Source organism: Nycticebus coucang, chromosome 3 (genome assembly GCF_027406575.1).
Source record: "Nycticebus coucang isolate mNycCou1 chromosome 3, mNycCou1.pri, whole genome shotgun sequence".
Classification (NCBI taxonomy): Eukaryota; Metazoa; Chordata; class Mammalia; order Primates; family Lorisidae; genus Nycticebus; species Nycticebus coucang.
In genome coordinates this window covers 6730202-6756448 of record NC_069782.1, presented here as the reverse complement: position 1 = coordinate 6756448, position 26247 = coordinate 6730202, and the positions used below count along the sequence as shown (strand labels likewise).

Genomic DNA, 26247 nt, shown 5'->3' with positions numbered 1-26247 from the left:
ACTCAGGGTGAGCTGGGATGGTGTCTACTGTCACTGCTGTGGGTGGACACTGTAAGGACCTGTTTACGTATTTGTCATCCTGAACAGGCTGTGAGCACCTCCCAGCCCTGGCATGGTGCCTGCCATGTAGTAAGTGCTCAGTAAACGGGAGCTATACTTATTGCCATCATTATCACAGTGCTGTGACAGAGGCAGCCCAGGGCATATCAGAACACAGACAAAGCCACCAACCCAAGGGTCTGGGGCTGCTGAGGGCCTGCATTGCCAGAGTCAGGCTGGGTGGCTCAGTAGCTCTCTTCAAGGGTAGGCTCAAGGCTGGGCCGTCTTCACTCCCTGAGGGTCTTCATACAGGGTCCAGCTGGAGCATGCTGGGGCTGTTGAAGGGGATGGACCCAAGCTCTAGCCTCCAGCAACCCCAGCTTGCTTGAGGAAAGGTGAGGTGGGTAGTAGGCAGGATGGGCAGGATCCCCTGAGGGTCCCAGAACTAAACAGAGTATGGGGGGCTGCAGAGGGAAAGCAGAAGTGTGGCTGGTGCTGAGACCACCAAAGTGAGGCCATATTTATAGTATCCCTTACTGGAGACAGCTCCCCAGGGGAGACAGGGAAGGTTTGGGGAAGGCAGGCAGGCTACAGGGTCCCCCGCTAGGGGTCCTGAATCTAGGGCAGCTCAGCCTGGCCATTGCCAGCCTCCCTTGTCCCTTTAGGATTCCAGAGGCTCAGAGCAGCCATTCACTGACGCCCACTCCTGGGAAGTGAGCCCCTCCCTGCGGCAGAGCCCAGCCCAGCCCAGCCATTGGGGATGTAACTGGTGGGACATGTCAGAAGAGAGCTGGGCTCTGCACCTGGGGAGTGTGGCCTCGAAGGAATGGGAGCCCATGAGGGGAAACAGAGGGACCAGGCCCCTTAGTCAGTCCCTATGACCAGAGTCTGGGCACAGAAAAGGTGAGGACTTGCCTCAGCTTCCCAGACTCATTGGACACCTCTTGTCTTCTGATTAAGGTAAGTGGGTGCTTGTATATCAGTGGGTGAGTGATCAGACTCATCTGTGGAGGGTTGGGGACTCAGGGAGAGCATGGGGGATCTGAGGATGTTAGAACAAATCAGTCCCAGAAACCCTGCCCTCTGGCCTGCTCTCTGTGCGTGGGTGTGCACACTGAGAGTGGATGTTTGTGTGTCTGTGGCTAAGTACAGAGTGTGTGTATCCAGATGTGTGTGGTTATGACTGAGCATGCAGGAGAGCAGGGCTGTAGGGCTAGGTCAGGTGGGAAAGGGACGGAGGCTGAGACAGTCTTGGGTGCAAATATGTGGCTGGGGAGGGATGAAGGGCACCTGGTGTCCTGCCTTCCCTGTGCCTGCTCCAGGCCTTAGGAACCTGGCCGTAAGATCATTCCCTCCCCCATGAGCCTGTTATGTTCAGAACTAACCCCTCCTGCCAGCCTCAGCCTGAGCAATAATTGTTTCCTCCAAGAAACAACTCTGTACCAGAGGGTGAGTTATAGGGAGCCCTGGGTGGACACAAGCTGGTCATCTGGGGGCTCTGGCGCCCACCTCAGGGAACGGCCCATCTACAGAGTCCTGTGCAGCATCCTCAACACCCCCTCCCCTTGCCCCACTCTTCACCTCCTCTGGTTCCCTAGTGCCAGGCAGGCTGCCCCAACCCACCCTACCTCCACAGCTCATGGAGCTTTCAACTATGTCCTCACAGGTCTCCTTGCCTCAGTTCTGGTCCTTTCTGATCCCTCTGTCACACTGTCCCTGACCTGTAGATCTGACTGGGTCATCTTCCAAGGCCTGAGCACTGTTGTCACCTGGCTTGGTCCCCAGCTCACCTGCAGCCTTGTCTCCCTCCTTAGCCCAGGAGCCCCACACTGGATCTCTAGAAAGATGCCACATTTCCTCCTCTTTGGGCCTTCTATACGAATAGCCCAAAGCTCAGGCTGAGCCTCCTTCCAAAACCAGGGATGGAGGCAGTGCCTACCCCTAACGCTTAACTCGGCATAGCCACCTACTTCCTTGGCCTGCACCCCAGGGATGGCAGGCTCTTCAAGGGAGGGGACTGTGGCTTGCTCACTGGATAAGTGCCCTTCTTGAAAACTTGTTACTCCCAGGCCTTGCCTTCTCCAGGCCCTCTCCAGCTCTGGCTCTGGCTCTGACTCTGGCTTTGGCACCAGGCTCTTCCAGGGCTCTTTCCTGGTTCTGGGCAGGAGCTGCAGGTCTAGACTCTGTTCTCAAGCCAAATCAGTCATCTCTTGGCCTCCTTCCTGGATGCCTGTACTCCTACTTTGGATGCAGTTGATGAGAACCCAGAGCCCTTTGGCTCTTTCTGGAAAAGAGAGGCAGATAGGCCTCTAGTAACCACTGGCCTCCTCCAGAGTCCCTTAACATGTATGTGGCCTCCACAGAGCTGTTCACAGAGAGGAGCCAGGCTCAGGCCCAGGCAAAGGAGAGGTGCCCAACCCACCCAACTTCCCTCCTGCCAGAAACAGCCTATTCTTGGACGCATCAGGTTCCTCCCTTTTGGGCTGGTTGTGTGCATGTGTAGGAGTGTGTAGGTGTGTGTAAGAGTGTGTAGTTGTGCAGCAGGTAGGAGCTGTAGGAGGACTGGAGGGAGATACCTGTGTACCCACTAAGGAGACTGGACAATCATTAAAATAAAGCCCCGTCACAATGGGCAGTGTTCTGCTGGTCAGGAGGCACAGGGTTCAGACCTGCAGGCCTGCACAGCTCACCCTTGCCTGGCACTTTCTCTCTGTTGATCGCCTCAGGGAAAGAACAAGCTGGATGGACCACAGCTTGGCACCTGCTCCTCCAGAGATGCAGCTGCACAGAGGCCCAGGCCCTGGAAGCTCCTTCTCCCATAGTCCTGTGCTAGGGTGCTCAACTCGTCCCTCCAGGCTCCCTGGTGGGGTGTCCCCCCTCATCCCTGTCCTCAGGAAGACTATCCGTCTGGATGCCTTCCCCCCAAGCCATACCCCACAGACTTCCCGCCGACCAGGACTTGGAGCCAGGGCCCAAAGTGTGCCCCCACAAGAGACTGGCACAGCCCGAGGGGCTTCCCTGAGCCCGCTGCCTGCCAACACCCTCATGCCCAGGAAACTCAGCTCCATCTCCTTAACGCTCCGTCAGAACAGCCAGGCATGGCCCCGGGAGCCCTTACTTTCTCACTGGGAAGAGTTGTCCACCCCAGGAAAGAAGCCTGCTACCCATGCGGAAGGGAGGCCATCTGCTTCAGACTCACCACCTGTGACCCTGATGCCAGGGGGCAGGGTCCACATTGAGGGCCCAGTGAATCCAAGTCTGACCAAATCCAGCAGAATGCCCACGGTGGAGAAGCCCCTGGTGACTTCATACCTGGCCTTACCTTTCCAATCCCATTTAGCCAAGAGTGAGCCAGTCTTTGTGGGGCCAGGCCCAGCGGGTCAGGGGCACCCTGTCCCAATGACTACCCATATGCCTACCAGAGCTTCTACAGCAAGAGGCAAGTCCCGGTCCAGGGGTATCCCCAGGCCCCGGGTGCGTCTCCAAAGGGCCAATGCTATTGTGAATTTGACTGCTGTGGATACAAGGGCAGGTACAGCCAGATATTTAACCACAATGGCCACCAATAGACCTAGTTTGGCTACCAATTTGGTAACACCAAACACACCCAGATTGGACACAGGCACAGAGTTACCCAGTCTGAAAACCAAACTGGGGACAGCCATGGACCTATCTACAGCAGCCACAGTCAAATCAGGCAAAGCCATCAAGTTGTCTACAGTAGGCACAATCAAGAATTTGACTACAGTGGGGACAACCAAGCCAGGCACGGTGATGGATTTGATAACCCCAGACACAGACAAGCTGAGCAAAGACATGGCTACACCAGACAGGGGCAAGTTGGACAAAACCATTAGCTTGACTACAACAGGCACAACCAAGCCAGATATGACTACAGGGGGCACTGCCATGGAGCTGGCAATACCAGATCCAGTCAAACTGGGCACAACCAGGTTGGAAACAGCCATGGCTTTGGCTAAAGCAAATGGAGCCAGGCTGGGCACACCTATGGATTCAGTCGTGCCATTCACCCCAGACCCAGCCACTGGGCAGACCACACTGGATAGTGCTAATAACCTGGCCGCATCAGACACTGCTACCTGCCCAATGATTTCAAGCACAGAACCAGCCCTGGGCCACCCTGCAACAGATGCTGCCACAGACCAAGCCACAGAGCATGCCATGCTGGACCTGGCCAGAGAATGCAAAGGTAAATGCAAAGAGCTTGGTTGGGGATGTCCTGGGCTGCTGAAGGGCATGGGAGCGGTATGAGCCTGGAAATGGGTCGTGCTTGGATAGTTGGGGAAAGGAGGGAGGACTCTAAGGTCAGAGTTGAATGGGTTTTGGGGGGGAAGGGAATAGAGGGTGGAGGGTTGAACATAGGGGGTGTGCCTGAGCTGGTTCCTAACTTAGCAGCAGTTATGTGAGTCCTCCTCCCTATAGTATCTCTCAGGCTTGGGTTTTTTTTGTTGCTTGTTTCCTGAAGAGCTGGAATCATCAGGTGCTCAAATGGTGAGTCCAGTTTTTAAGGCAAACCTCTGTGAAAATACTGACTGGCACTGGAATAAGTTGCCACTGCCTCGCTCCCCTGAGTGTGAGATAATGTCTGCACCTGTGACCTAAATCCATTCACCCTCAGCCTTTTAGGAAGGTATCTATTGCTTAGAAGGAGACTTATCTGGGAGGCTCTTTCTTGGCCCCTCACCCACAGCCCTTTGGTCCTGAAAGGTAAGTTGAAGACATGTATATCCAGAAGTCTTCCATGGAACTATAAACAGGTCAACACAAGGGCCACATGTTCATTTGGTCTTAGAATCTGTGACATGCCTAAAGCCACTGGTGGCAGTAAGCAGAATGGAACCCAGATCTTGGGAGCCTGTTTTGGGCAGCCTCATTTTGAACATTTCAAATGCTGGGAGGTTCTGGGTCTGGAAGGTCCATGGAAAGTATCCAGTCCAGGGCCTGAATGGGGTCTTTAGGCTGTTGGATCCCTTTGATCCTGCTCTGCACACCCGAACAGGAGACCTCACCCAGGCTCTGGTCTCCCTGAGCACCCTCAGCTCTCCCTCTCATAGCCCAGCCCTCTCCCTTGAGAGGCAGACATGACAGCCAGGCCTGCTAAACTCCTCCACCCAGACATCTCTTGGGCCTGGTGGGAGGCAGCCTTCTCTTCTCTTCTTAAACTGCCTCCTGCCCCCTGACCTCACTCCCTCTGTGGCAGGCAGCACCTACTTTCTGTCTCCTGATGAGAATCCTGAGTATCCTCCTTTCCCTCATCTTTCTCTTGAAACTTGATCCAGCTATCCAGCTGTCTGTCCCCTCCTTTCCATCCTTCTGCCCATGTGAGGTCACCTCCCTCCTCTTCCACACAGCTGCCATAGGGACTCACATACTGGACGGCTGCACTTTTGGCTTAATATCCTCCATGACTCACCCTTACCTTCCCTTACAGTCTGGCTCCCTAGCCTTGCTTCCAAGGCTGCAGACTTCTCCAGCCTCTTAGTGCTATACAACTGTCTGGAATTTTCTGCGCTTCAGCCGTACCTAAGAGCCCTGTGTTGACTGCCAGCACCATGCAGCTCTCACCTCTGTGTAGGATGCCGTTTCATTCTTCCCTCTTGCCTCCGTTGGCCTCTCCCTCTTCGCCCCCACCTTCTCCAAAAACATCTTCCACAACCCCTCCCTCCCCAGGATGCCCACCTGCCTGCACCCACAGTACCCTGTGCAAACCCCTTCATTACGAAAATCTAGCTTCCTGTCTCCTCCGCTAGACCCAGAACCTTTGATGGCAAGGATGGTCATCCTCCTCCCTGTGCCCCATGGGGCCTGGCAACATGCTGTCCACTAATGTTGACTGAATGCACGAAGGATGATGTTTCTAGTGGGTAAATTGAGGCTGGGGAAAGTTCCTGACTAGCCCAACATTAGAGGGCTCAGCCCTGAACAGGGCCTAGAAACCGGGCCCCGACTCAGGGCTCTACAAGCGCCGGGCCTGGGCAGAACCGCGATGAGCCAGCGCAACATCCCAACCACCGCGTGACTCGCGCGCGCGCCCGGCCGCCAGCAGCTGCCACTGGTGCCCTGCGCCCCCCGCGCCGGTCCCAGCCCAGAGGGTAAGGGGCCGGGCCTGAGACTCGGACACCCTCCTTGCCGGGCGCCCGGAGCCCCCGGGAACGGCGTCCCGCGCGCCTCCTGGGCCGCCGCAGCCCGGACCTAGCGCCGGCTCCGGCGTGCGGGCGCTGCGGGAGGGGGAGGGGCCCTCCGCGGAGCCGGCGGGCGCGCGGTCACGTGATGCGGGTGGCAGCGGCGGCTGCTGGCGGCGGCGGCGGCGGCGGCTTCGGTGCGCGCGGACGGGGGCAGCGCGGAGCCGAGCGAGCCGAGGCGAGGACCCGGGCGGGCGCGGCGGCGCGGGGCGCAGGGGCGGCGCGACGGGGCCGCGGGCCGGGCGGGTGGGCGGAGAGCGCCGAGGGGCGAGGCCCGGCTGCAGGGGCCGCTCGGCCCGGGGGGAGCCCGCGCCCCGCTCAGCCTTGCAACCCCGCGCCCTAAGCATCTTCTCAGAGGAACAGAGACAAAGGAGGATTCATGTCCAAAGGTAGGGCGGCCGGTCCGGCCACCGGCACCCGCCAGGAGGAGGTTGTGGCCCCGGCGAGCGCGGCCGAGGTGCTCCAAGGGGGAGGGTTGATGCGCTGAGGAGCCCACGCGCGGTGACATATGCACGGACATACACACGGTGACAGATACCTCGAGATAAAATCTTGGAGAAAGGCACACACAGGACGCGGGGAGATTCAGCGACCCACGGACACGCCAGCAGGGACTCGGATGCGCATAGAAAGCCCCACACTGGAATACACTGACGCTCACACACACACCACGCACAGGTACCAGGTCCCGTACAGCCAGATAAGAGACCTGTGCGCTGACACATAAATCCCGGCTTCCCTCCTCCCCCAGGCACACGCTGAGACAGGCACCAGCTGGTGGTCTCCAAGGGAACCCGAGGGCCTCCAGAGGACTAGGATAGGGGAAGAAGGAGGGGGGGGTCTTTTGCTCCTGAAATGGGAAAAGACTAAGATATTTTTTGTGATTCCTTTTCCGAGAGCCTAGGCTGGGGAGGACTGGACCTGCATCTGTGGGTGGAGGTGAGGTCCTGAAGGCTGCTGAGGGTTGGGGGAGATCCCCAGATCAGGAGGGAAGGAAGAAGGGGCCAGCACTAAGCCAGCCTGGTAGGTGTTATTTTGGAAAGGTCCCCTCCCCCAATGGCCACCTTCTCAATAGAGGGGTGGGGTCTCTGAGCCAGACAAAGACAAAGCCATTGATTTTCCTGTAAAAGAAAGCACCAGGGCCCTTGCTCATAATGGGAATGAGGTGGTGGTTCTGTGGGTGACCCCACCATAGCCGAGTCAGGTAGACAGTGCCTCTCCCTGGAGCACTGATGGGGCAGGTAGCTCCTGGCAGAAGTTACTGTAGACAGATCCCCTCTTCTGCAGGGACCCTGGGAGATCTGGGAACTTAGGAGGGGCAGTAAGGACCAGCTAGCCAGGATGGCATGCTTGAGCTGCATCTTGCTATGACCCCATCCTGAGCTTTTACCTGGCATGGGGGAGTCCCACTCCTATCCTTGTTGCAGGGAGGGAGGAGGGCTCTCTCAACTTGAGCCTGTGGCCTACACAACAGCCATTTGCTGGCCAGGGGTGGGCTGCTCTGCACAGTGAGAAAGGTCTGAGGGAAGAGAAAAGTGATAGCTCTGAAGTGACACCTGCCTCACCCTGGGGTGGGCACATTGATTCCTTCATTCGCTGCTGAGTGCCTAAGGTATGCTGTTGGGACCATTGGGGCACGGAGATCAATAAGACATAGCTCTTGCCCTAAAGAAGGGTGGGAACTAGGACACATGCAGTGCCAGGTAATTTACGTCCATGATTTTGTATAACCTCCGTAGGTACCATTCCCACTTTTCTGGGAGAAAACTGAGGGTCCCAGAGGTCACCCAGCCGGTATCCACGCCTGGCTTAGCTGCCTGTCTTTAGTTGGCCTGGTAGGACAGGAGAACTGTAAGTGTACAGAGTCCAATTCTAGGGCAGCATTTGTTCCATGCCCTGGAGGTCTTCATGTACCTGCCAGGCAACCTCACCAGACAGTGGGCCCTTGGGGAAAGTGACCTTGTCTGGAGTACCAAAGTGTCCTTGGCATTTAATCTCAAGCTTTGTTGGGATAGATGCCCATTTGACAGTATATGAAGTGGCCTTGATGGGATGGATGGAATGAATGAAAGGACGACTGCATGTGGTGAATACCAGTGTACGCACAGGGGCTGAGGCATCCATGGGAGATGGGAAAGCAGTAGCTTTCCTGGGGTAGCACTTGAGCTGGATGGTGAAGGAGGAGCAGGGGACAGCCAGGGACAGAAGCGGGCACAGAATCTTCCAGTAAAGCTGTGGCATAGTGACCAGCAGCATGTTTGCAGTATATGTTACTGATGGGTGGCTGTTGTTGGCATGGGACTGCCATGTAATTGGCATGTAGTTGGAGGGGCTGACTTGCCAGCACATGCTCCATGTAGTACACACGATGGGTGGTCGTACATGCTTTCTGGAAGAATGAAAGCGAGAGTGGCCCTGTCCATGCTGGGCAGCAGGCTGGCTGTAGCCCCCAGGGTTGCTTGGGAATCTGGATGCCCTCCTCTTACTCAGCATCTGTCTTTTGGGAGTGCTCTATTAGACCACTGCAGTTCATAGGCTAGGTCTGAGCAGCTGTGGTGAGGACATGCACTTTATAAGAATACCGGACTCACTTTCCAGGTCTGTAAAATGGGAATAAGACCCTCCACCCTACGTGTTTCTCACAACACAAGTTGTGGAGCCTGAGCACAGCTGCAGAGGCATGAGGGCAATGGAAATAGCCAGCTGAGTAGGAAAAGTGGGGCATTGGCCCCAGTGCAGGTGTGCTGAGGGGGGCCTCGAGCCATGTGCGGGAGTGGAGAAGCAGGGCCAGGCTGCTGAGAGTCAGCTGCTGCCACGCTGAGCCAATCTTGCTGCCGTCTGGAGCCGCCTGGCTGGCAACAGCTTCCTGGGAAGTGCGAGAGAGCCACGCCAGGCCCTGGGGAGGTCTGAGGCTCTGTGAGATTTGGCTGTGCCTGACAGTGACAAAGGAAAGAAGTTTCCCATCAGGAGAGAGAGTCTTGCCAGTACTGGTGGAAGGACCGGGTGGTGGGGAACAAGGGCACTCCTGTCCCCTCTTCCTCCTACCCATCTGCTGCTCCATCAGGCCTCCCTATGAGGCTGAGACTCTGCAGGGCTATAGTCATGAACCTCAGGATTCTAGAATGGCAAAGCTGGAAGGCGTCCTTGAGAGAATAGAGTCTGGTAACTCTGCTTGTGTCATTAGCATCTGGTGGCACCTCCCTTTAACAAGTGCTTTAACATGCCCTATTTAATTTCCCCTCTAGACAAGTCCCTCCTGTGAACTTGGAAGGGGCAGGGGCTAGAGGATCTGGGATTGTGAGTGACCATGTCCAGTGCTCCTAAGCATTATTCGTGTAATGCTCACCACAGCCCTAATCACAATCCTAGCATTACAGAGGGAGTGCTGGCTCATAGGGGGAGGGGGTCTGCCAAACCCACAAAGCTGATGAGTGGCAGAGTCAGGCTCTTTCTGCTTCACCCCAAACTCCCATTCTATGGGTGGGGAGATGGAAGGCTCTATCCTGGAACCTACCTTGTGGGCAGTGGTCTGATAAGGAAGCCCAGAGATTCCTCCTGTGTGTGAACATACCCGTGACTTGCCTTTCCCCACTGGAGAGGGACTGGTTCTTCACCTTCCCCTTTCTTTTGCTACCCACCATTCCAGGGGCACACTCTGTCATCTGAGGCAAGTGATGGCTCTCTCAGGTTCCTGTCTCCTTCCTGCTGGTCCCTGGTCCCACAGACTGAAAACTATGGGAGGGTGTCTGATGCTCTTCTGCGTATACTCCCCCCCCCCCCCCCACTTTGCATTGGTGCTCATGGAACAGAGAGGACATCGAGGCTGGGAGACAGGAGTGTTGCCTGCTCTACAGAGAAGGGTAGTCCTGTGTGCTTCTAAAAGAGGAAGCAGCTGAAGTCAGTGACAGTCAATAGCTGTCAGTCCGGGATGCTAAGGGGTTATTGCCCTTTATTTGGTGAGTCAGGATTCTGGTCTGAATGACCCTAGACATTTCTTAGAGTAGTGGTTCTCAACTGGGGTGATGATGTCCCCCCAGGGGACATTTTGCGCTGTCTACATTGGATTGTCACAACTGGGGGGCTATGACTGGCATCTAGTAGAGGCCAGCACCCCTACAGAAAGGATTTATCCAAATGTCAGCAGTGCCAAGGTGGAGAAACCCCTGGGCTGGACCCTCAGGTGTGGGCTTTGGAGGACAGAAGGGCATTGGAAAGTGTTCTGCAACTAGAGAACCTGGTGCTGGTCCAGATTTTGCTCCTGACTGCTCTGTGTTCTTAGGCAGGTCTTTTCTCCTCTGGACCAAAGTCTCTTCGTCTATGGAATGAAGGACCTGGTCCCCTCTAGTCCCAAGTCTGTATGATGCTTTGTCAAGGGAAACATACTGTGGCTTCCACATGACCCCTGCTCTCCTCCTGCCTGCCCCTCTAACTCCTCCCATCTTGGGTTTGCAGGGTTCCCAGAGACCAGGACGGACGCAGCCATGTCAGAGCTGGTGCCTGAGCCCAGGCCTAAGCCGGCAGTGCCCATGAAGCCCGTCAGCATCAACTCCAACCTGCTGGGCTACATCGGCATTGACACTATCATCGAGCAGATGCGCAAGAAGACCATGAAGACCGGTTTCGACTTCAACATCATGGTTGTTGGTATGGAGGGCCATGGGGTCACTGGAGGCCTGGCGGCAGGCAGCCCTAAAAATCCCATTTCGTTCCCCAGAAGAGCCTAAGTGCTGGCTTCTCTGGAGTGCACTTTTTCTAGAAGAGAGTATTTCACCATGCTGATCACAGAGACTTGACCGCCTTCTCCCCTCAGGACTTGCTGATCCAGGGGTGGGAGCTTTGGGTGCATAGTCAGCCTGAACCCATCACCAGCTGGGTGTACATAGGCAGTTGTACATAGTACATTGCCTGAGCCTGTTTTCAGGTTTGGGACACCAGAGAGTCATCAATGTCCTTTTCTACCTTCAAGAGCTAGTGGGAGAAAGGGATGAAGGGTGGTATTTTTTTGATCTGCTGTAGTGCTTTAGAACTCTGAGAGAATTTCCAGGGACTTGGTTACTGAGTAGCGCCACAGAACGTGAGAGCAGGAAGGGACCTTTGCCCCCTCAGTGCTGAAACAGAGACATAGGCACCATCCTTCGCTCCTCCTCTTTATCCTCCAATCCGATCAGTCATCAAGTCCAAAAAAAAAAGTCCTATTCATTTTATCTCATTAGTATTTCTCGTGTCTGCCCACTTCCTTCTGTCTCCCCAGCTTCCACCCTAGGCCAAGCTAGGTCTCTCACCTGGATTGCCACGGCCACCTGACTCCATGCTGCACAAAGTGCCAACCTGCAGCAAGATAAGCTCAGGTGGAGCTTGGGCCAGAGCGCAGATCGCCCGGAAAATCTCACTATAAAAAACATCAGCTGGTGGGCAGCGCCTGTGGCTCAAAGGAGTAGGGCACTGGCCCCATATGCTGGAGGTGGCGGGTTCAAACCTAGCCCCGGCCATAAAAACTGCAAAAAAAAAAACAAAAAAAAAACATCAGCTGAACTGAGCAATGTGCTCAGTGACATAGTTGATTTACGTCCAGGTGCAAACTTTTTATCATAGGAACTGGTAGTAGGCGGTTCAAGGACCCTGTTAGCTGGGCTACAGGCTGCACTTGGGGATGACACTGACCCCACTCCTTCTCTGTCCTCCTTTTCTCACCAATCCATTGTCCACCAGTGACTGAATAATCTTTCCAACTTGCAAAACTCAAGTCACCCATCCTACCTAAAACCCTCCAATAACTCTCTTTTAACCTCAGGATAAGTTTAAATACCTGGTTTGCCCTGGCTCTACCCCTCTAACTTGTCCCTGACCACTTCCCACCTGGCATTCTACTCCTCACTCTCAAGGAACAGGTCTCCTCAACTTGCCACACTCTTTCCTACCTCTGAGTCTTTGTATTTGCTGTTCCCTCTGTCTAGAACTCCCTTCCTGCTTCTTATGGCTCATTTGAAGTCATCTTTCAGGTTTCAGCTTAGTTATTGCATCTTCCTAGAAGTGTTTTGGATCCCAGAGAGGCTGGAGTCACAATATCTTGTGGTTATCACTTTCACAGTGGTTATTACAACATATTGTAACTGTCGGCTTATGTTTTGGTTTCTCTCACACAGAATGACTTCTTGAGGGTAAGAATGATGTCTTGTTCACTACTGTGCCTCCAGTTCTAGAACAGCACTTGGCACTCAAGAATACTTAATGAATAAGGGTTGGGTAAGGTGGCTCACACCTGTAATCTTCTGGGATTACACCCTGGGAGGCCGAGGCAGGTGGATCACTTGAGCTCATGAGTTTGAGACAAGCCTGAGCAAGACCGAGACCCTGTCTCTACTACACTTAGAAAACTAGCTGGGCATTGTAGTGGTGCCTGTAGTTCTAGCTACTTGGAAGGCTGAGGCAAGAGGATTACTTGAGCCCAAGAGACTGGGGTTGCTGTGAGCTGTGATGACTTCATGGCACTCTACTGAAGGCAACAGAGTGGAGATTCTGTCTCAAAACAAAATAAAACAAAACAAAAAAACAAAAAAAACCCTTAGTTAACAAATGACTTTTTTTTTTTTTTTTTGAGACAGAGTCTCACTTTGTCACTCTTGGTAGAATGCCATGGCATCATAGCTCACAACAACCTCAAACTCCTGTGCTCAACTAATTCTCTTGCCTCAGTTTTTCAGTTTTAGTAGAGACGGGATCCCGCTCTTGCTCAGGCTGGTCTCAAACTCATGAGCGCAAGTGATCCACCTGCTTCAGCCTCCCGGAGTGCTGGGCTTACAGGCGTCAGCCAACGCATCTGGCCATAACAGATGACCTTGGAAAACATCCCAGATCAAGAATGGTGACTCTGAAACCTGTGGGCCACTTCTTCTCCCTTTGGTGCCTGTGACAGACATTGCTGGGCAGTCATGGCACATGTTCAGTCCTGAGCCCAGATCTAGCCTTTTTACATAACAGTCTAGATGGCTACCACCAGCTGATCAGCTGTGACAAGAAATGCACCTTATTTATCATCCCTGGTCTCATCCAATTCCCTCTCTCCCCACCAATCTATCAATAAGGAAACTGAGGCCCAGAGCAGCTAACACGACTAATGCAAAGGCATTCAGGGGAACAGACATGTAGAGTCTAGAACCCGAGGCCTTTATACCCCAGCCTGGTTCCTTTTCTAACATTCCACAAGAATGCTCTAGACCAGCATTTCTCATACGTGAGCATCCACATGATTCCTCTGGAAGCCCAGTTAAAATGCAGATTCTGAATCATAGATCCAGGGTGGCATCTATTCTGCATTTCCTAAGAGTGTCCAGGCAATTCTGACGCTGTTGTCAGTTGTAAGGCTTTCTTGTGGGATTCTTGTGCACGTTACAGTTTGAGAAACACTGCCTAGACCTGTGGTTTTCAAATGATTTTTAGCTGTGAAAATTCTCCTTGAAATGAAATCTCCTGTAGAATTGCATGTGGGAAACAGGAGAAAAGAATGCCAGCGTGAGGAAAGTAGAGATGCCGTGGTGCCGCTGCCTGTCCCCCTCCTCACGCAGTGCCCTCTCTGCTACACTAGAACTGAGAGTGGACACAGAGCCAGAGACTCTTTGGTTCAGGTTCCTGGTGTCACTCTTATCGGTGCTGTTGCCTTGCACGTATTTTATGTTAGAAGAGGCTTAGTCTCTCTAGGACCATCTCAACTGGGGGTAAAGATGGCTCTGCTGCAGGCCTCACGGGGTGGATGTAAAGATAAATTTTGCTAACAGTTGTGTATGTGCGTTATGCAGTGTCAGAATGCAAAGCACTTCTGTTTTTACTTTTAATATTATTAAAGAGTGAAAACCTAAGCAAAAAAACAAAAACCACTGTGCCAGACAGATGCAGGGATTGTCCCCTTTCCCAGGGGTTCTGGGGCTCCAGGAAAGAGAGAATCCAGTTGACACTGTCCCATGGCCTTCGCAGTAAGCTGGAAGCCATTCCCACCTGCCAGCTCTCCACGCTCAGCCTCTCCATCCCCCCAGGGAGTGGTCAAACAAGCGCTGGCCTGAATCACAGTTCTAGAATTCTGTAAGCTCATGGGGAGCTGTTAGGCTTGAGAGGTGGATATGGACTTCCCTACCTCCTCCTCCTCCTGATTTGCTGCAGGCCAAAGTGGACTGGGCAAGTCAACACTGGTCAACACACTCTTCAAATCCCAAGTGAGCCGCAAGGCCTCCAGCTGGAACCGGGAGGAGAAGATCCCCAAGACGGTGGAGATCAAAGCAATTGGGCATGGTGAGGACCAGGCAGGGACCCAGCTAGGCTTTGTTCAGAGGGGGCCTCTGCCAGAAAGGGGAAATAATGGGGCTTGTTGGGAATAAGACAAAGGAAAGGCAACCTTAAGACAACAGGACTGAGCACTACGGTCTATGAAGCAGACTCCTTAGACTGCTGGTTCAGCAAGGGGAGGGGACTAGAATGCAAAGAAGGGGGACTTGAGCTGGATGATAAAGCGCAGGATTTGGGCAGAAAGAAGGAGGTGCAGGGAACAGCATGAGAAAAGGTGTGGAGGCGGGGAAGAACCTAAACTTGACTTTTCCAATTATTGGTCGTGAAGAAAAGAAGAGGCCTGGGACTCACTAGCTAGCAGGCTGCAGGGAACGTGGGGTCAGCTACAGGACTGACCTCTCTGGTACTTTTCTTTTTCATCCCCCAGTGATTGAGGAAGGAGGTGTCAAAATGAAGCTGACAGTCATCGACACCCCAGGCTTTGGAGACCAGATCAACAATGAAAATTGGTATCTGTCTGCTTCTGAGATTTTCACCCTTAAGACTCTCTTAGGGAGATACTTAATGTGGTGCAGTTTCATGCACATTGAGAATGAACAGGAATTTGTTCCTCCTCACTCTGCAGATTCCTATAGCCCACGCAGAAGCTAGATCCCAGGAGAGTTCTACTCTTGCTCTCTAATCACCCAGGAGGGGGTGCTGAGGGAGAACTGGTCCGCAGGTATCCTAGAGCCACCAGGGAAGGCAGGAAACGAGATGGGTGTGAGGCAATTGCTACCTGGACCCTGCCCAAGCTGAGTCCCCAGGTCCTGTCTTTCTGATGCGGCCATCTACTTTTTCCTGCCCCTCAGCTGGGAGCCCATTGAGAAGTACATCAATGAGCAGTACGAGAAGTTCCTAAAGGAGGAGGTGAACATCGCTAGGAAGAAGCGCATCCCTGACACCCGCGTCCACTGCTGCCTCTACTTCATCTCCCCCACGGGGCACTCGTATGTACCAACCCCACTCGTTGCTAGGCCTGGCTCTAGTTTGCATCATCTGTCCCCATTCTGGATTGAATAACCCATTCCTTGACTCAGCCCTGGAGGGCCAGATGGGCTGGAACATAGTCATGGCCCTGTGACCTTGGGATTCCGCAGTCCTCTCACAAGAAAATCTGGCTTTCTTGCTAGGAGGTTAAAGCTGACCAATGCCAGCCACCCTCCTGCCCACTGGTGTCCCAGCACTATAGCATAAGTGCATCAGCAGAGAGAACTTGGACAAGGCCCGAGGAGGCAGGGGCAGGGCTACCAGGCTGGGCTGGTGTTTTGGTGGGGTGTGGAACCCAGCTGCATGTACATGGAGGGTGGCCAATTCTGTATGAGGAGCCAGGTGTCTAGAGATAAAGGCTGACCACAAGCAGAGCATGTGGGAGAACTCCGATCAGAGTGATGGGTGGGCTCCGTGAAGGACATGCCAGGACCAGGCAGAGGATGGAGATCCCAGTGGGCAGGCGACCTTCCTGTAGGGGGAAGGGAGGGTATCTCATAACTTACTACTAAGCCAGCTACTGGGCCCGAGTTCAGTGCTTGAGAGGGTGGCACATGCATGGAGGGCCCCAAATTTTGTAGGAACCAGGCACTCAGCAGGTGAGGAAGGATATGAAATGAGAAGTCTGGGCTGGGCCCAAGGACTCAATTAAAGGTCTCTCCCTAGGCTTTGACGCTGGTCAGAGTGAACCATCAGGCAGCCAGACTTAATCTAATTGCAAAATAGAGCCAGATTGGCTGGGTGTGGTGGCTCACACCCATAAACCTAACACTCTGGGAGGCTGAGGCAGGTGGATTGCTTGAGCTCACAGATTCAAGATTGGCCTGAGCAACAGCAAGACCCCATGTCTACTAAAAATAGAAAAACTGAGGCAAGAGGATCACTTGTGTCTAAGAGTTGGAGGTTGCTGTGCACTATGACGCCACGGCACTCTACCCAGGGCAACAGCTTTAGACTCTGTCTCAAAAAAAAAAAAATAGAGCCAGACTATGGCCCCCAAACCTGGGGTGGGACATAGGCTAGGCCCTCAGGTTGGAAGCAGGGCAAGGCTCCCAGCCAGGCCGAGAAGGACTAACTGTGGGGGCTGGGCAGAGGTAGAATAGGACACACTCCAGCAACCATGACATAGGGACATATGAGTGGGGCTGACAGTCCACAGATGTTCCCAGGAGAAAGAAATCCCTAGGTCAGAACTGATGTCATGGAGGGGTGATCTGAGGGGGGCTTGCATAGAGGCAGCACTTGTGTGGAGGGCTGAGGAAGAAAAATGAAGATGGCGCAACCACTCTGCAGACTCTGAGGCAATGGATATGGGTCAGGAGAGGGAGCAGCCTCTTGGCTTCAGCCAGATGGCCAGCCCAGTCCTCTTCTCTGAGGGTGCCCTAGAGCACTGGTGGTGGTTGACTGCGGAAGGGCAAGATGGCTCTGACATCTCACTTTCTCTGGGCCCCAGCTTGCGACCTCTTGATCTTGAATTCATGAAACACCTCAGCAAAGTTGTGAACATCATCCCTGTCATTGCTAAGGCTGACACCATGACCCTGGAGGAGAAGTCTGAATTCAAGCAAAGGGTAAGAAGCCTTCTTTCTCCTTTCCCTGTCTCCATCCCTTCCTTCCCTGCCACTGCGTCCAAGCCTTCTCCTAGCCCTTGTCATTCTTCTTTCACCCCAACCCTGACACGCCCATCACTCCACCCCAGCTCCGACTTAACCATTAAGGAGGCTGAGGCTGGTGGTATCTGCACACCCATGATGAAGAGGAGGGTATAGCTCCAGGCTGCTTTCTTCCCACCCTCTAGTCCTACCTGTAGAGACCACCATGAACATAAGGATCACTCTTCAAAAGTGAGGTTACTTGAAGGACTGAACTAGTCAGTCAGTCGATTGCTGTCCATTCCTTACTGGCATCTTCTATAAGCTCAACCCTGTGCTGGATGCATGGGAATAGGGGGTTAGGGGAGGAGGGAGATGCTGCCTTGAATAAATTTGCAATCAGATAGAGCAATTAAGGGGTCCTGGATGGCTTCCTAAAGGAGGTGAGACTTAAGCCAGAGGACAGACTGAGAGGCTTGGGGTTGGGGGGGAACCTTACCTCTTTTCCTTCCAAATAGGAACATAACCCATAGAAGCATGAGCTCTGCCCAGTGGGATCCGGACTCAGCTGTGCTGCTTGTCTAAACCTTAGTCTTAAGGACCCTGAGATAAGTGAGCTGTTGTGAGGAGCAGAGGCCTGAAGCCTTAGACTGGGTCTGTTCTTGGGCTGAGCTGTGGGAATCGTACAATTGGACCTTGCATTTATTCAGGACCTTCCTGCTGCCCTGGGTCTCGGAGTTCAGATTATCAATGGCTGACTTCAGCTCATCACTTGGCTACCTTGCATCTCCTCCCTGCCTCTAGGTTCGCAAGGAGCTTGAAGTAAATGGCATTGAATTCTACCCCCAGAAGGAATTTGATGAAGATTTGGAGGACAAGACGGAGAATGACAAAATCAGGGTAGGCGCCTGGTGCTCCGCTTATCACACAGAGGCTGTCTGGGACTGATTCATGAACCTTCTCTGTCTACCTGCTGATGTTTTGCTTTTTTCTTTTCTTTTTTATTTTTTGAGACAGTCTCACTCTTTCACCCAGGCTACAATGCCATGGTGTCAGCCTAGCTGACAGCAACTTCAAACTCCTGGGCTCAAGTGGTCCTCGTGCCTCAGTCTCCTGAGTAGCTGAGACTATAGGCATGTGTCACCATGTCCAGATCATTTTTCCTATTTTTAGTAGAATCAGGGTCTTGCTCTTGCTCAGGCTGGTCTTGAACTTATGAGTTCAATTGATCCTCCTGCATGGCCTCCCAGAGGATTACAGGTTGAGCCACTACACATGGCCTATGTGCTTATCTCTTTCTGCATTGCCTGCCCTACCTTGTCTGACCCACAAAAGCCTCCACTTCCTTCACAGGGTCTGGCAAAACCAGAATGTGGGGTGATGGAAGGGGTACCAGGCAGGAAAAGCATCAGGCTGGGGTCTAGGGAAATCTATGCTCTAGTCAGACTCTGCCTCAGTTTCCTCTCTATAAAATGTAGGAGTTAGTCTAGGGGAGTGGTTTATAGGCGTTTTTCCTCCTCAAAAGAACTGTTTTTAAAAGATTAAATCTCAGAACTCCAGTATACAAAATATACAAACAGAGCTGCTTTCTCTGCCCTCCCAGCAGCCTCTAGGCCTCCTGCTAGGGATCTTAAGGCTCCATGAATCTGGGTTGGAAAGGATCAGCCTACGTGATTTCTAAGTTCTCTCTCAATTCTAAATTCCTACGATTCTGTGATTCCACATCAGAATCCTTGTATCTAGTTTGGGCTTTTCTATTAATCCACTGTAACTTGAGATGAATCACTCACTGTTTTGAGTCTTGAGTCTCCACCTCCATCAGGAATGGATAGTCTGGCCAGGTGTGATGGCTCACACTCATAATTCCAAAACTTTGGGAAGCCAAGACAGGAGGATTTCATGAGACTAGGAGTTCAGGACTGGCCTGGGCAACAGCAAGATCCCATCTCTACAAAATACTTTTTAAAAATTAGATAGACGTGGTGGGTATGCCCCTGTAGTTCCAGCTACTTGAGAGGATGGCTTGAACCCAGGAGTTCAAGGCTAAAGTGAGCTGTTTGGTTACGGTGAGTGAATAGAAATAGCGGAGGGGCCCACACATTTCATAAAGTGGCCTCGAGCTCTGGGAGTTTGGTGGGTGTGGGTATCTGCCAGTAGGTTTCATGGGAAATGGTATAAAGTAGTGGTCCCCAACCTTTTTGGCAGCCGGGACCAGTTTCTTAGAAGACAATTTTACCACAGATAGTGAGTGGGGGTGGCAGGGTAATGGGACAGGTGGAAGAGCTCAGGTGCAAGCCATGGGGACCTATAAATACAACTGAAGCTTTGCTTGCTTGCCCACTGCTCATCTCCTGCAGTATGTCCTGGTTCCTAATAGGCACTGAACAGACAGAAACTTTTTGGCTTCAGGGACTGGTTTCATGATGAGGGCGGGAGGGGGGCAGAGATGGAATAAGACGGAGCTCACATGGTGATGTTGTACAGACTGGGAGATGAGGACTGCAGGTGTAAAGCATTAGTGGGTCTGGCTGTTACTTGGGTGGGTATTGTTTGAGAGAGGTCTGCCTGTCCTAGCTAGTTCAGGGTGGTTCCAAATCAAGCAAGACACGTGAGCTGGGTACAGTGGCAGGCACCTTTAGTCTCAGCTGCTAGGGAGGCTGAGGCAGGAGGATCACTTGAACCTAGAAGTGCCTGGGTAGCACAGTGACCTCCCATCTGTACAACTACAACACCAACAAAAAGTTGTGTGTTGCAGCACTGTGAAAGTATGAAATGCTCTACAGTTGCAGGGAAGCTGATTTAACTGGAGCTAAGCAGTCTGCTTTGGCTTCCTGACCTCCTGACCTCCTGACTCCCTGTCCAGTGCTGTTTTCAAGAGGCAGAGTCTTGCCATCAGTGGTATCACTGAGTGAGCGTCAGAAATGTGTGGCTCGGGGCCAGGCACAGTGGCTTATACTTTTAAGGCCAAGGCAGGTGGATTGCTTGACCTCACAAGTTTGAGACCAGCCTGAGCAGGAGTGAGACCCCATCTCTAAAAAATAGCCAGATGTTGTGGCGTGTGCCTGTAGTTCCAGCTACTTGGGAGGCTGAGGCATGAGGATTGCTTGAGCCCAAGAGTTTGAAGTTGCTGTGAGCTATGATGCTACTGTACTCTACAGAGGGCGACAGAGTAGAGACTGTCTCAAAAAAAAAAAAAAAAAAATGAAGAAGAAAAGAAATGTGTTAGTCAAGGTGGGAGGACTGTATGCTGCCCTGCCCTGGGATGCCCAGGTTGTAAGAGGATGACTGTGCACATGTGTCTGGTTTATGTTTCTGCCCCTGTACAGCAGGAGAGTATGCCCTTCGCTGTGGTGGGAAGTGACAAGGAGTACCAAGTGAATGGCAAGAGGGTCCTCGGCAGAAAAACTCCCTGGGGGATCATTGAAGGTAATTCAGTGCATCCTCTGGATGAACACATACTGGCCACATAATGGTTACTGATCCATTATCCAGTGACCATTTATTAAGCATCTTAATAATGGTCAGAGCACCTATAGACATGTGATATAAACGCGAATGCCAGACAGATTCTGCCTTTATGGAGCTTACAGTCTCATTGAGAAGATGATATGGGCAGAAAGCAATGAGATCAATTTAGCACTGACTTGGCGATTCAAAGGAATTTAGAACACAGAGAAATTAGTAGGGACTGAGAAAACCAGAAAAGGGGGTTGTGATCTGAAGGGTTGTTCAGATGTTGCCATTTCCATTTTGTTATAAATGGATGTGACCTTGGGCAGTTATTAATGTTCTGAAAGTTGTCAAAGAATCACTTTAATGATCTCATTCACTATGATAACCTTATAAGGGGAGCGGAGCACAGGTTCCTGTGCTCAGAATGTAAGCCTATAAGTCGCTGAGGCCCTGGAATCTCCATACAGGTTAGGTGCCTTGCCCAAGGTTGCATAACTTTTTAGTGGTGAGACTTGGATTTTAGACTCAGATATTTTGATTCCCAGACCAAAGATCATCCTGTGGGCTAACAGTGTCTCATTTTCTTTTTACTCTTTGTTGGGATTTGTTTTTTTTTTTTTGAGACAGAGCCTCAAGCTGTTGCCCTGGGTAGAGTGCAATGGCATCACAGCCCACAGCAACCTCTAACTCTTAGGCTCAAGCGATTCTCCTGCCTCCACTTCCCAAGTAGCAGGGACTACAGGCTCCCACCACAACGCCTGGCTATTTTTTGGTTGCAGCCATCATTGTCGTTTGGCAGGCCCAGGCTGGATTCGAACCCACCAGCTCAGGTGTATGTGGCTGGTGCCTTAGCTGTTTGAGCCACAGGCGCCGAGCCTATTGGGATTTTTTTTAATGGCATTTTCTTAACATCTGCCTTAAATTGGAATTACCTCTGAGAATGTCTGTCTGTCTCATTAGATTACGAGTTTAGAGGGTTCATGTCTTAATCCTTGTTCTGCTCCCACAATCCCTGACAAGTGATTTCCCTAATACTAGGTACTTAATCTACCTAGTGCATGACCTTTTTAAGATGACTCAGTTGTTATTTTCTATGTGTGTTACTTTCTTCCAGTCAGATTATAATCTCCTTAAGGAATTATAGACTCCTCTTAGACTGTGGCAAATTTCTTACACTCCCTGTGCTTTAGTTTTCTTTTCTATAAAAATGGGAAAAATAATAGTCCCTCTTAGCTATAATTCTAGAGTGTAGAATAGCATGGTGCCCAGTGTAGCTACTTAGTAAACATTAGTTCAGTGAATAAAATCCAGTGCATGAAAGCGAGCAAACTTCTGGAAGGGTTACAGAATAACCCTTGGTTCTCTCCAAAATGCCTCCATGATCTGAACAGAAGTTCACCGCCTGGGTATTACTGCATTAATGAAATGGCCACCTGTTTTGTTTTGTTTTCTTCATAGTGGAAAACCTCAACCACTGTGAGTTTGCCTTGCTTCGAGACTTTGTCATCAGGTAAGATGCCTCCCCAACCCTCAGCCTAGATAGCACATTGAATTATTTTGGGACAAGGACCATCTGCTCAGATTCACTTTCTGAGTCTCTGAATCTTTTTGACAGAGCTTTCTGCCCAGTTCCAACTCCTGTCTTGGAGCAGAAGGGCATGTGAAGTATCACTGGCTCCCGGGAGTGGGTCCTAATCGTCGGGTCCAGGTCCATCAGAGCAACATAGTAGCCTCAGATGTTTGTCACCACTGCCTTTTCCTTCCCTAATTGCATCCTCCTCCTTCTCACCCTGTGTCCTTCAGGACCCACCTCCAGGACCTCAAGGAAGTGACACACAACATCCACTATGAGACTTACAGGGCCAAGAGGCTCAATGACAATGGCGGCCTCCCTCCGGTGAGCGTGGACACAGAGGAAAGCCACGAGAGTAACCCCTGACGACCCCTTCTCTGTGTCATCACACATAGCCACTTCTCCACACACACAAATCCCAAACCCCATCACCCACCACCTTTTCCCTTCAACTCTGTCCCACAGGCCTGTCTGGTATTTGTGGAGCATCTTGTCTACATTGTGTGTGTGAGAGAGGGAGAGAGTGTGCGTGTGTGTGTGCACGCAGGGGTGAGGTATTTTCATTGCCCTTCCTGCGAAGTCCCTTGTACGTTTGGATCCTCCGTGACTGTTAATCTGTCTCCTTTCCTTCTGTCTCAGAACTAGGCCGTGTGCTTCACTCAAGAGGGCTGGGGTGGGGAGTTCTCTTAGAAATGGTGGGAGCAGGTGAGCCACAGTCAACTATCTCTGAGCCTGCCCACAAACAGGGGCTCAGAGACTAAGGACTGGTACAGCAGAGCTAGACATGGGTGGGGGTGGGGAGTTCAGGATAACCCTCCGTGTAAGTTGGGGTGGTCTAGGGTAAGGCTAGGACTTCCTGGGAACAGGAAAATCATGGGAGAGCAGAGAAGTAGGCCAGACCCTAGGACGTGGAGCTCCACCCTTCGGTCTGTGTCATGTTCACCGTCCAAAAGCTACCACCTGTCTCCATTGCAGACTGCTTCTGGGCCAGTTGCTGCCTCTGCTTCTCACTTTGTCTTCTTTTTCCCTCCCCCTCCTTTCTTCATGCATTCCCCTTCCCTCTCTCCTGCCCATTAGATTAATCCACTTTATCTTCATTTCTGTATTTAGAATTCATGCCCAGTCTACTTCCAAAAATGACTTTTAGGCCACCTTCAAATAAGATCACCACTAAAAGCACGGGACAGTACAAACTGAATTACCAGAGAAATCAGAGCCATAGAGAGGAATTGGAAAGAAAGTTTCTGCAGTCAAGCGTTGACATGGGCCCTGAGTTTGTGGGCAGCCAAGGCAAAGAGGGAAACCCAGTGAGTATCTGGTTCCCAGGGTCTGGTTACAGGAAGCTTCAGGGCTGGTCAAGTGAGAACCGCTTATGGTGCCATTAAGTTCTAGGAGAACTAATTCTAAAGAAGCATCAGAGGAAATAGACAATATTTGTCTTTATTGGTGGTTTGCTTTCAGAGACAAATTTCAGACCACACCTCCCTTCTCTCCTTTGGACCCCTCTCTATCCTAAGGTGGCTTCTGTGTTGTTCCCTCTGTCTCATACATACCTGCCATCCATTTTGCTGCTCTTCTATTCTCCCCCACTTTTGTGAAGCTAATTACATTCATGTTTGTCTTTCTCCGCTTTTCTCTGATTTCCCCCTTCCTGACTACTGTAGACATTCCTGGTGATCCCCCACCACCCTACATTTAGCCTTTCCCCAAAGCCCTGTATTTATGAATGCATATATTTCCCGTTTGTTGTACGAATAAGTTACTTTTTTCCCTTCATCTGTAAGGTTGCTGAAATTCGGGGCTAGGGAAACAATTTAGCCTTAGGAAAGGGAAAAGATCGAGTGATACTGTTTACAATAACCTCATACAACCTCCCGTCCCATCTCCTGGTCCAGCCTAGGTATTTAACTGGTCCTCTATGAATCCCAGTGTTTATAATCATAGTCCTTTATCACTCAGGTGCTAGGAAAAAACATAGACTTAAGACCCAAGATTTAATGGACCAGGAGAAAAAGAGGTGGGGTGATCGGATCACCAGGGAGCCAAAAGTCATGGTCTCATATGTTCCTGGAGGCTTGTTTACCCAGCCTTCATCCTCCTTTGTTCACAGAGTTATAGGGTAGGCCCCTGTCAGGGTAGTAGAGCTGTAGCACAGTGGTTGCTACATTTCAACAGAAAAGGCATCCCTGGCTGCTCCAGTGAGCAGTCTTGTGTGGATACGTGGCACTGAACACCTGGGACCAGCAGGGGAAGATCTAGGGGTGTGGGTGGTGGGCATTGGAGAGGCCGATAGAATGGTGCATGGCACCCCTGAACCTTGATTTCGGCCCGCCTTGGATGAACTGTTTTATATGTCTGCTGCCAGCCTCTGGTCTCCACACCCTCAACTGTTCTCAACTCCCCTGCAGGGAGAAGGCCTCCTGGGCACTGTCCTTCCTCCTGTGCCAGCCACCCCCTGCCCCACTGCTGAATGAAGGCCATTTCAAGCGCTGCTTCTCCCTCCATCCCTCTCAGCTGTGCTGCCGCAGGGCCAAGCCCTTTTTAGTGCTATGCTTGTCCAGCCCACCACCACAGCCCCTCTCAGCCCTCAGCAGGTGGGAGGAGCCAGCTGCCTCCTTAGGACAGTTGCTTCCTCCATTTTTCCAACCCAACTCCCCTCCTCCCAGTGGAATGGAGTTCCTCCATCACTGCCGTACTCCATCGTCTGTGTCAGCCGGCCCCAGTCCATCTGTAGAATGAAGGAACTCATCCAGAGCTTCTTCTGCCCTTGTAAACCCACACCAGCTACTTGTAACCATCTCCAAGGGCAATAGCATTGCTCTGTATCCATTCATCTGCATGAACTACTCTTGGCTTCCTGAGAGGGTCAAGAAAGCAACTTCTCTGCTTGTCAGATTCATTGAGGTCAGCAGTGTGAGCCATAATGTGGGACAAGGGTGTCTTCTTCATTTCTTAAAAGTGTTCATCAGGGTAGGTTACTACAAATATTGGGGAGCAAGGGCTAGGATCACTTTTTAAAAATCACCACTTGTGGCTGGCCCAGAGTGAGGTTACATACCCTCCCCTCCCCATAAGGCAACCACATAGGAAGAGTGGTTTTTCTGAAAAGACAGTACTGGAATCTACTTCCTTATCCCCAAACTTATAAAAATAACAACACACAACACACCCAGAAACCCATGAGATAAATACCCTAGGAAGAAAAATAGCACCCTCCTGTCCACTTAGCAATAAGAGAGATCTCTTCCCCACTACCCTGCCTACTCCCACCTCACCCCACCCCATTACTGCGAATACTGAATTAGTCTCCCTATAGATGGTTGCAACAGGCTAATGGAAAACACCCCGCGAAGGGCAAAGCCCCCATCAGATGCATGAATGTTTGCGAATGTCGGCTGCCACTGCCCCACACACTGTGTCTTTATAAAATCCTTCCTTGCCCACCCCTCCTGCCCCTCCACCTGGACACAACTTGCTAAAGGCTGGTGACTTGTGGGCCATTCATCTACAACCAAGTTCTGATGGAGCAAGAGGCCCAAGCCTAGGGGATGCAAGAACAACCCATTTCTTAAATATTACTGGTCCCAGCCAATCTTATGACATTATGGTTCAATTTCCCAGTTGAAGACAAGCCAACAGACACTCAAAGTTGTCCTGTAAGTGTTGCTAGACTTTATGTGTTGTACAACTAAACATTGCTGTTTGAACAGTAACTGCCTGGCCTACCTTATTTGTGCTCCTTGACCAAATCAGCCATTATATCATCTCATCCATGTGTGGAGGTTGAGACAGAGACCATCTTGGTAAGAAGTAGCCACAGATATTAGAGATGGGAATACTTTGTGAGGTCAGAATTGTCATGAGGTTGGACACCAGTCATCATTTCCTAGGGTTTTATATCCAAAATGAGTTGATAGAGCTATCACACCTGATCTTAAGGGATGCTGTGCTTTGCATAGTCTGTCTCCAGTGAAAATGTTTATTTTCATTCCATTAACTTCCTAGATTTCCCTCTGCTTTTTCCTGAAGGCCTAAGGACTAAGTCAATGAAAGGAGTGGATCCATCTTGCCTAGAGAACTGCTT

General features: G+C 51.7%; 1 protein-coding gene across 7 annotated transcripts; it reads left to right on the top strand.

Moving 5' to 3' along the window:
• Nucleotides 1-2781: 2781 nt before the first annotated feature.
• Nucleotides 2782-25876, top strand: SEPTIN3 (septin 3). Of its 7 annotated transcripts, none has more exons than XM_053584790.1 (11): nucleotides 2782-4249; nucleotides 10695-10886; nucleotides 14394-14522; nucleotides 14944-15025; nucleotides 15368-15505; nucleotides 16999-17116; nucleotides 17942-18037; nucleotides 20464-20563; nucleotides 22049-22100; nucleotides 22394-22487; nucleotides 24572-25876. In XM_053584790.1, exons 1-11 carry the CDS (start codon nucleotides 2782-2784, stop codon nucleotides 24635-24637), a joined length of 2535 nt encoding a protein of 844 aa, XP_053440765.1. In that variant the 3' UTR covers nucleotides 24638-25876. The 7 variants fall into 7 exon arrangements, with proteins under 7 accessions (XP_053440765.1, XP_053440767.1, XP_053440766.1 ...); XM_053584795.1 differs by lacking the exon at nucleotides 2782-4249 and adding an exon at nucleotides 6200-6631 and having other exon boundaries at nucleotides 20467-20563; XM_053584794.1 differs by lacking the exon at nucleotides 2782-4249 and adding an exon at nucleotides 6246-6631.
• Nucleotides 25877-26247: the final 371 nt, after the last annotated feature.

Bases quoted from the DNA above. Each gene is read 5' to 3' on its own strand.
- SEPTIN3 (XM_053584790.1), top strand. From the start codon at position 2,782: ATGGACCACAGCTTGGCACCTGCTCCTCCAGAGATGCAGCTGCACAGA. The intron at 18,038-20,463 runs GTAGGCGCCTGG...GCCCCTGTACAG, and splicing joins CGGAGAATGACAAAATCAGG to CAGGAGAGTATGCCCTTCGC. The intron at 22,488-24,571 runs GTGAGCGTGGAC...ACTCCCCTGCAG, and splicing joins ACAATGGCGGCCTCCCTCCG to GGAGAAGGCCTCCTGGGCAC.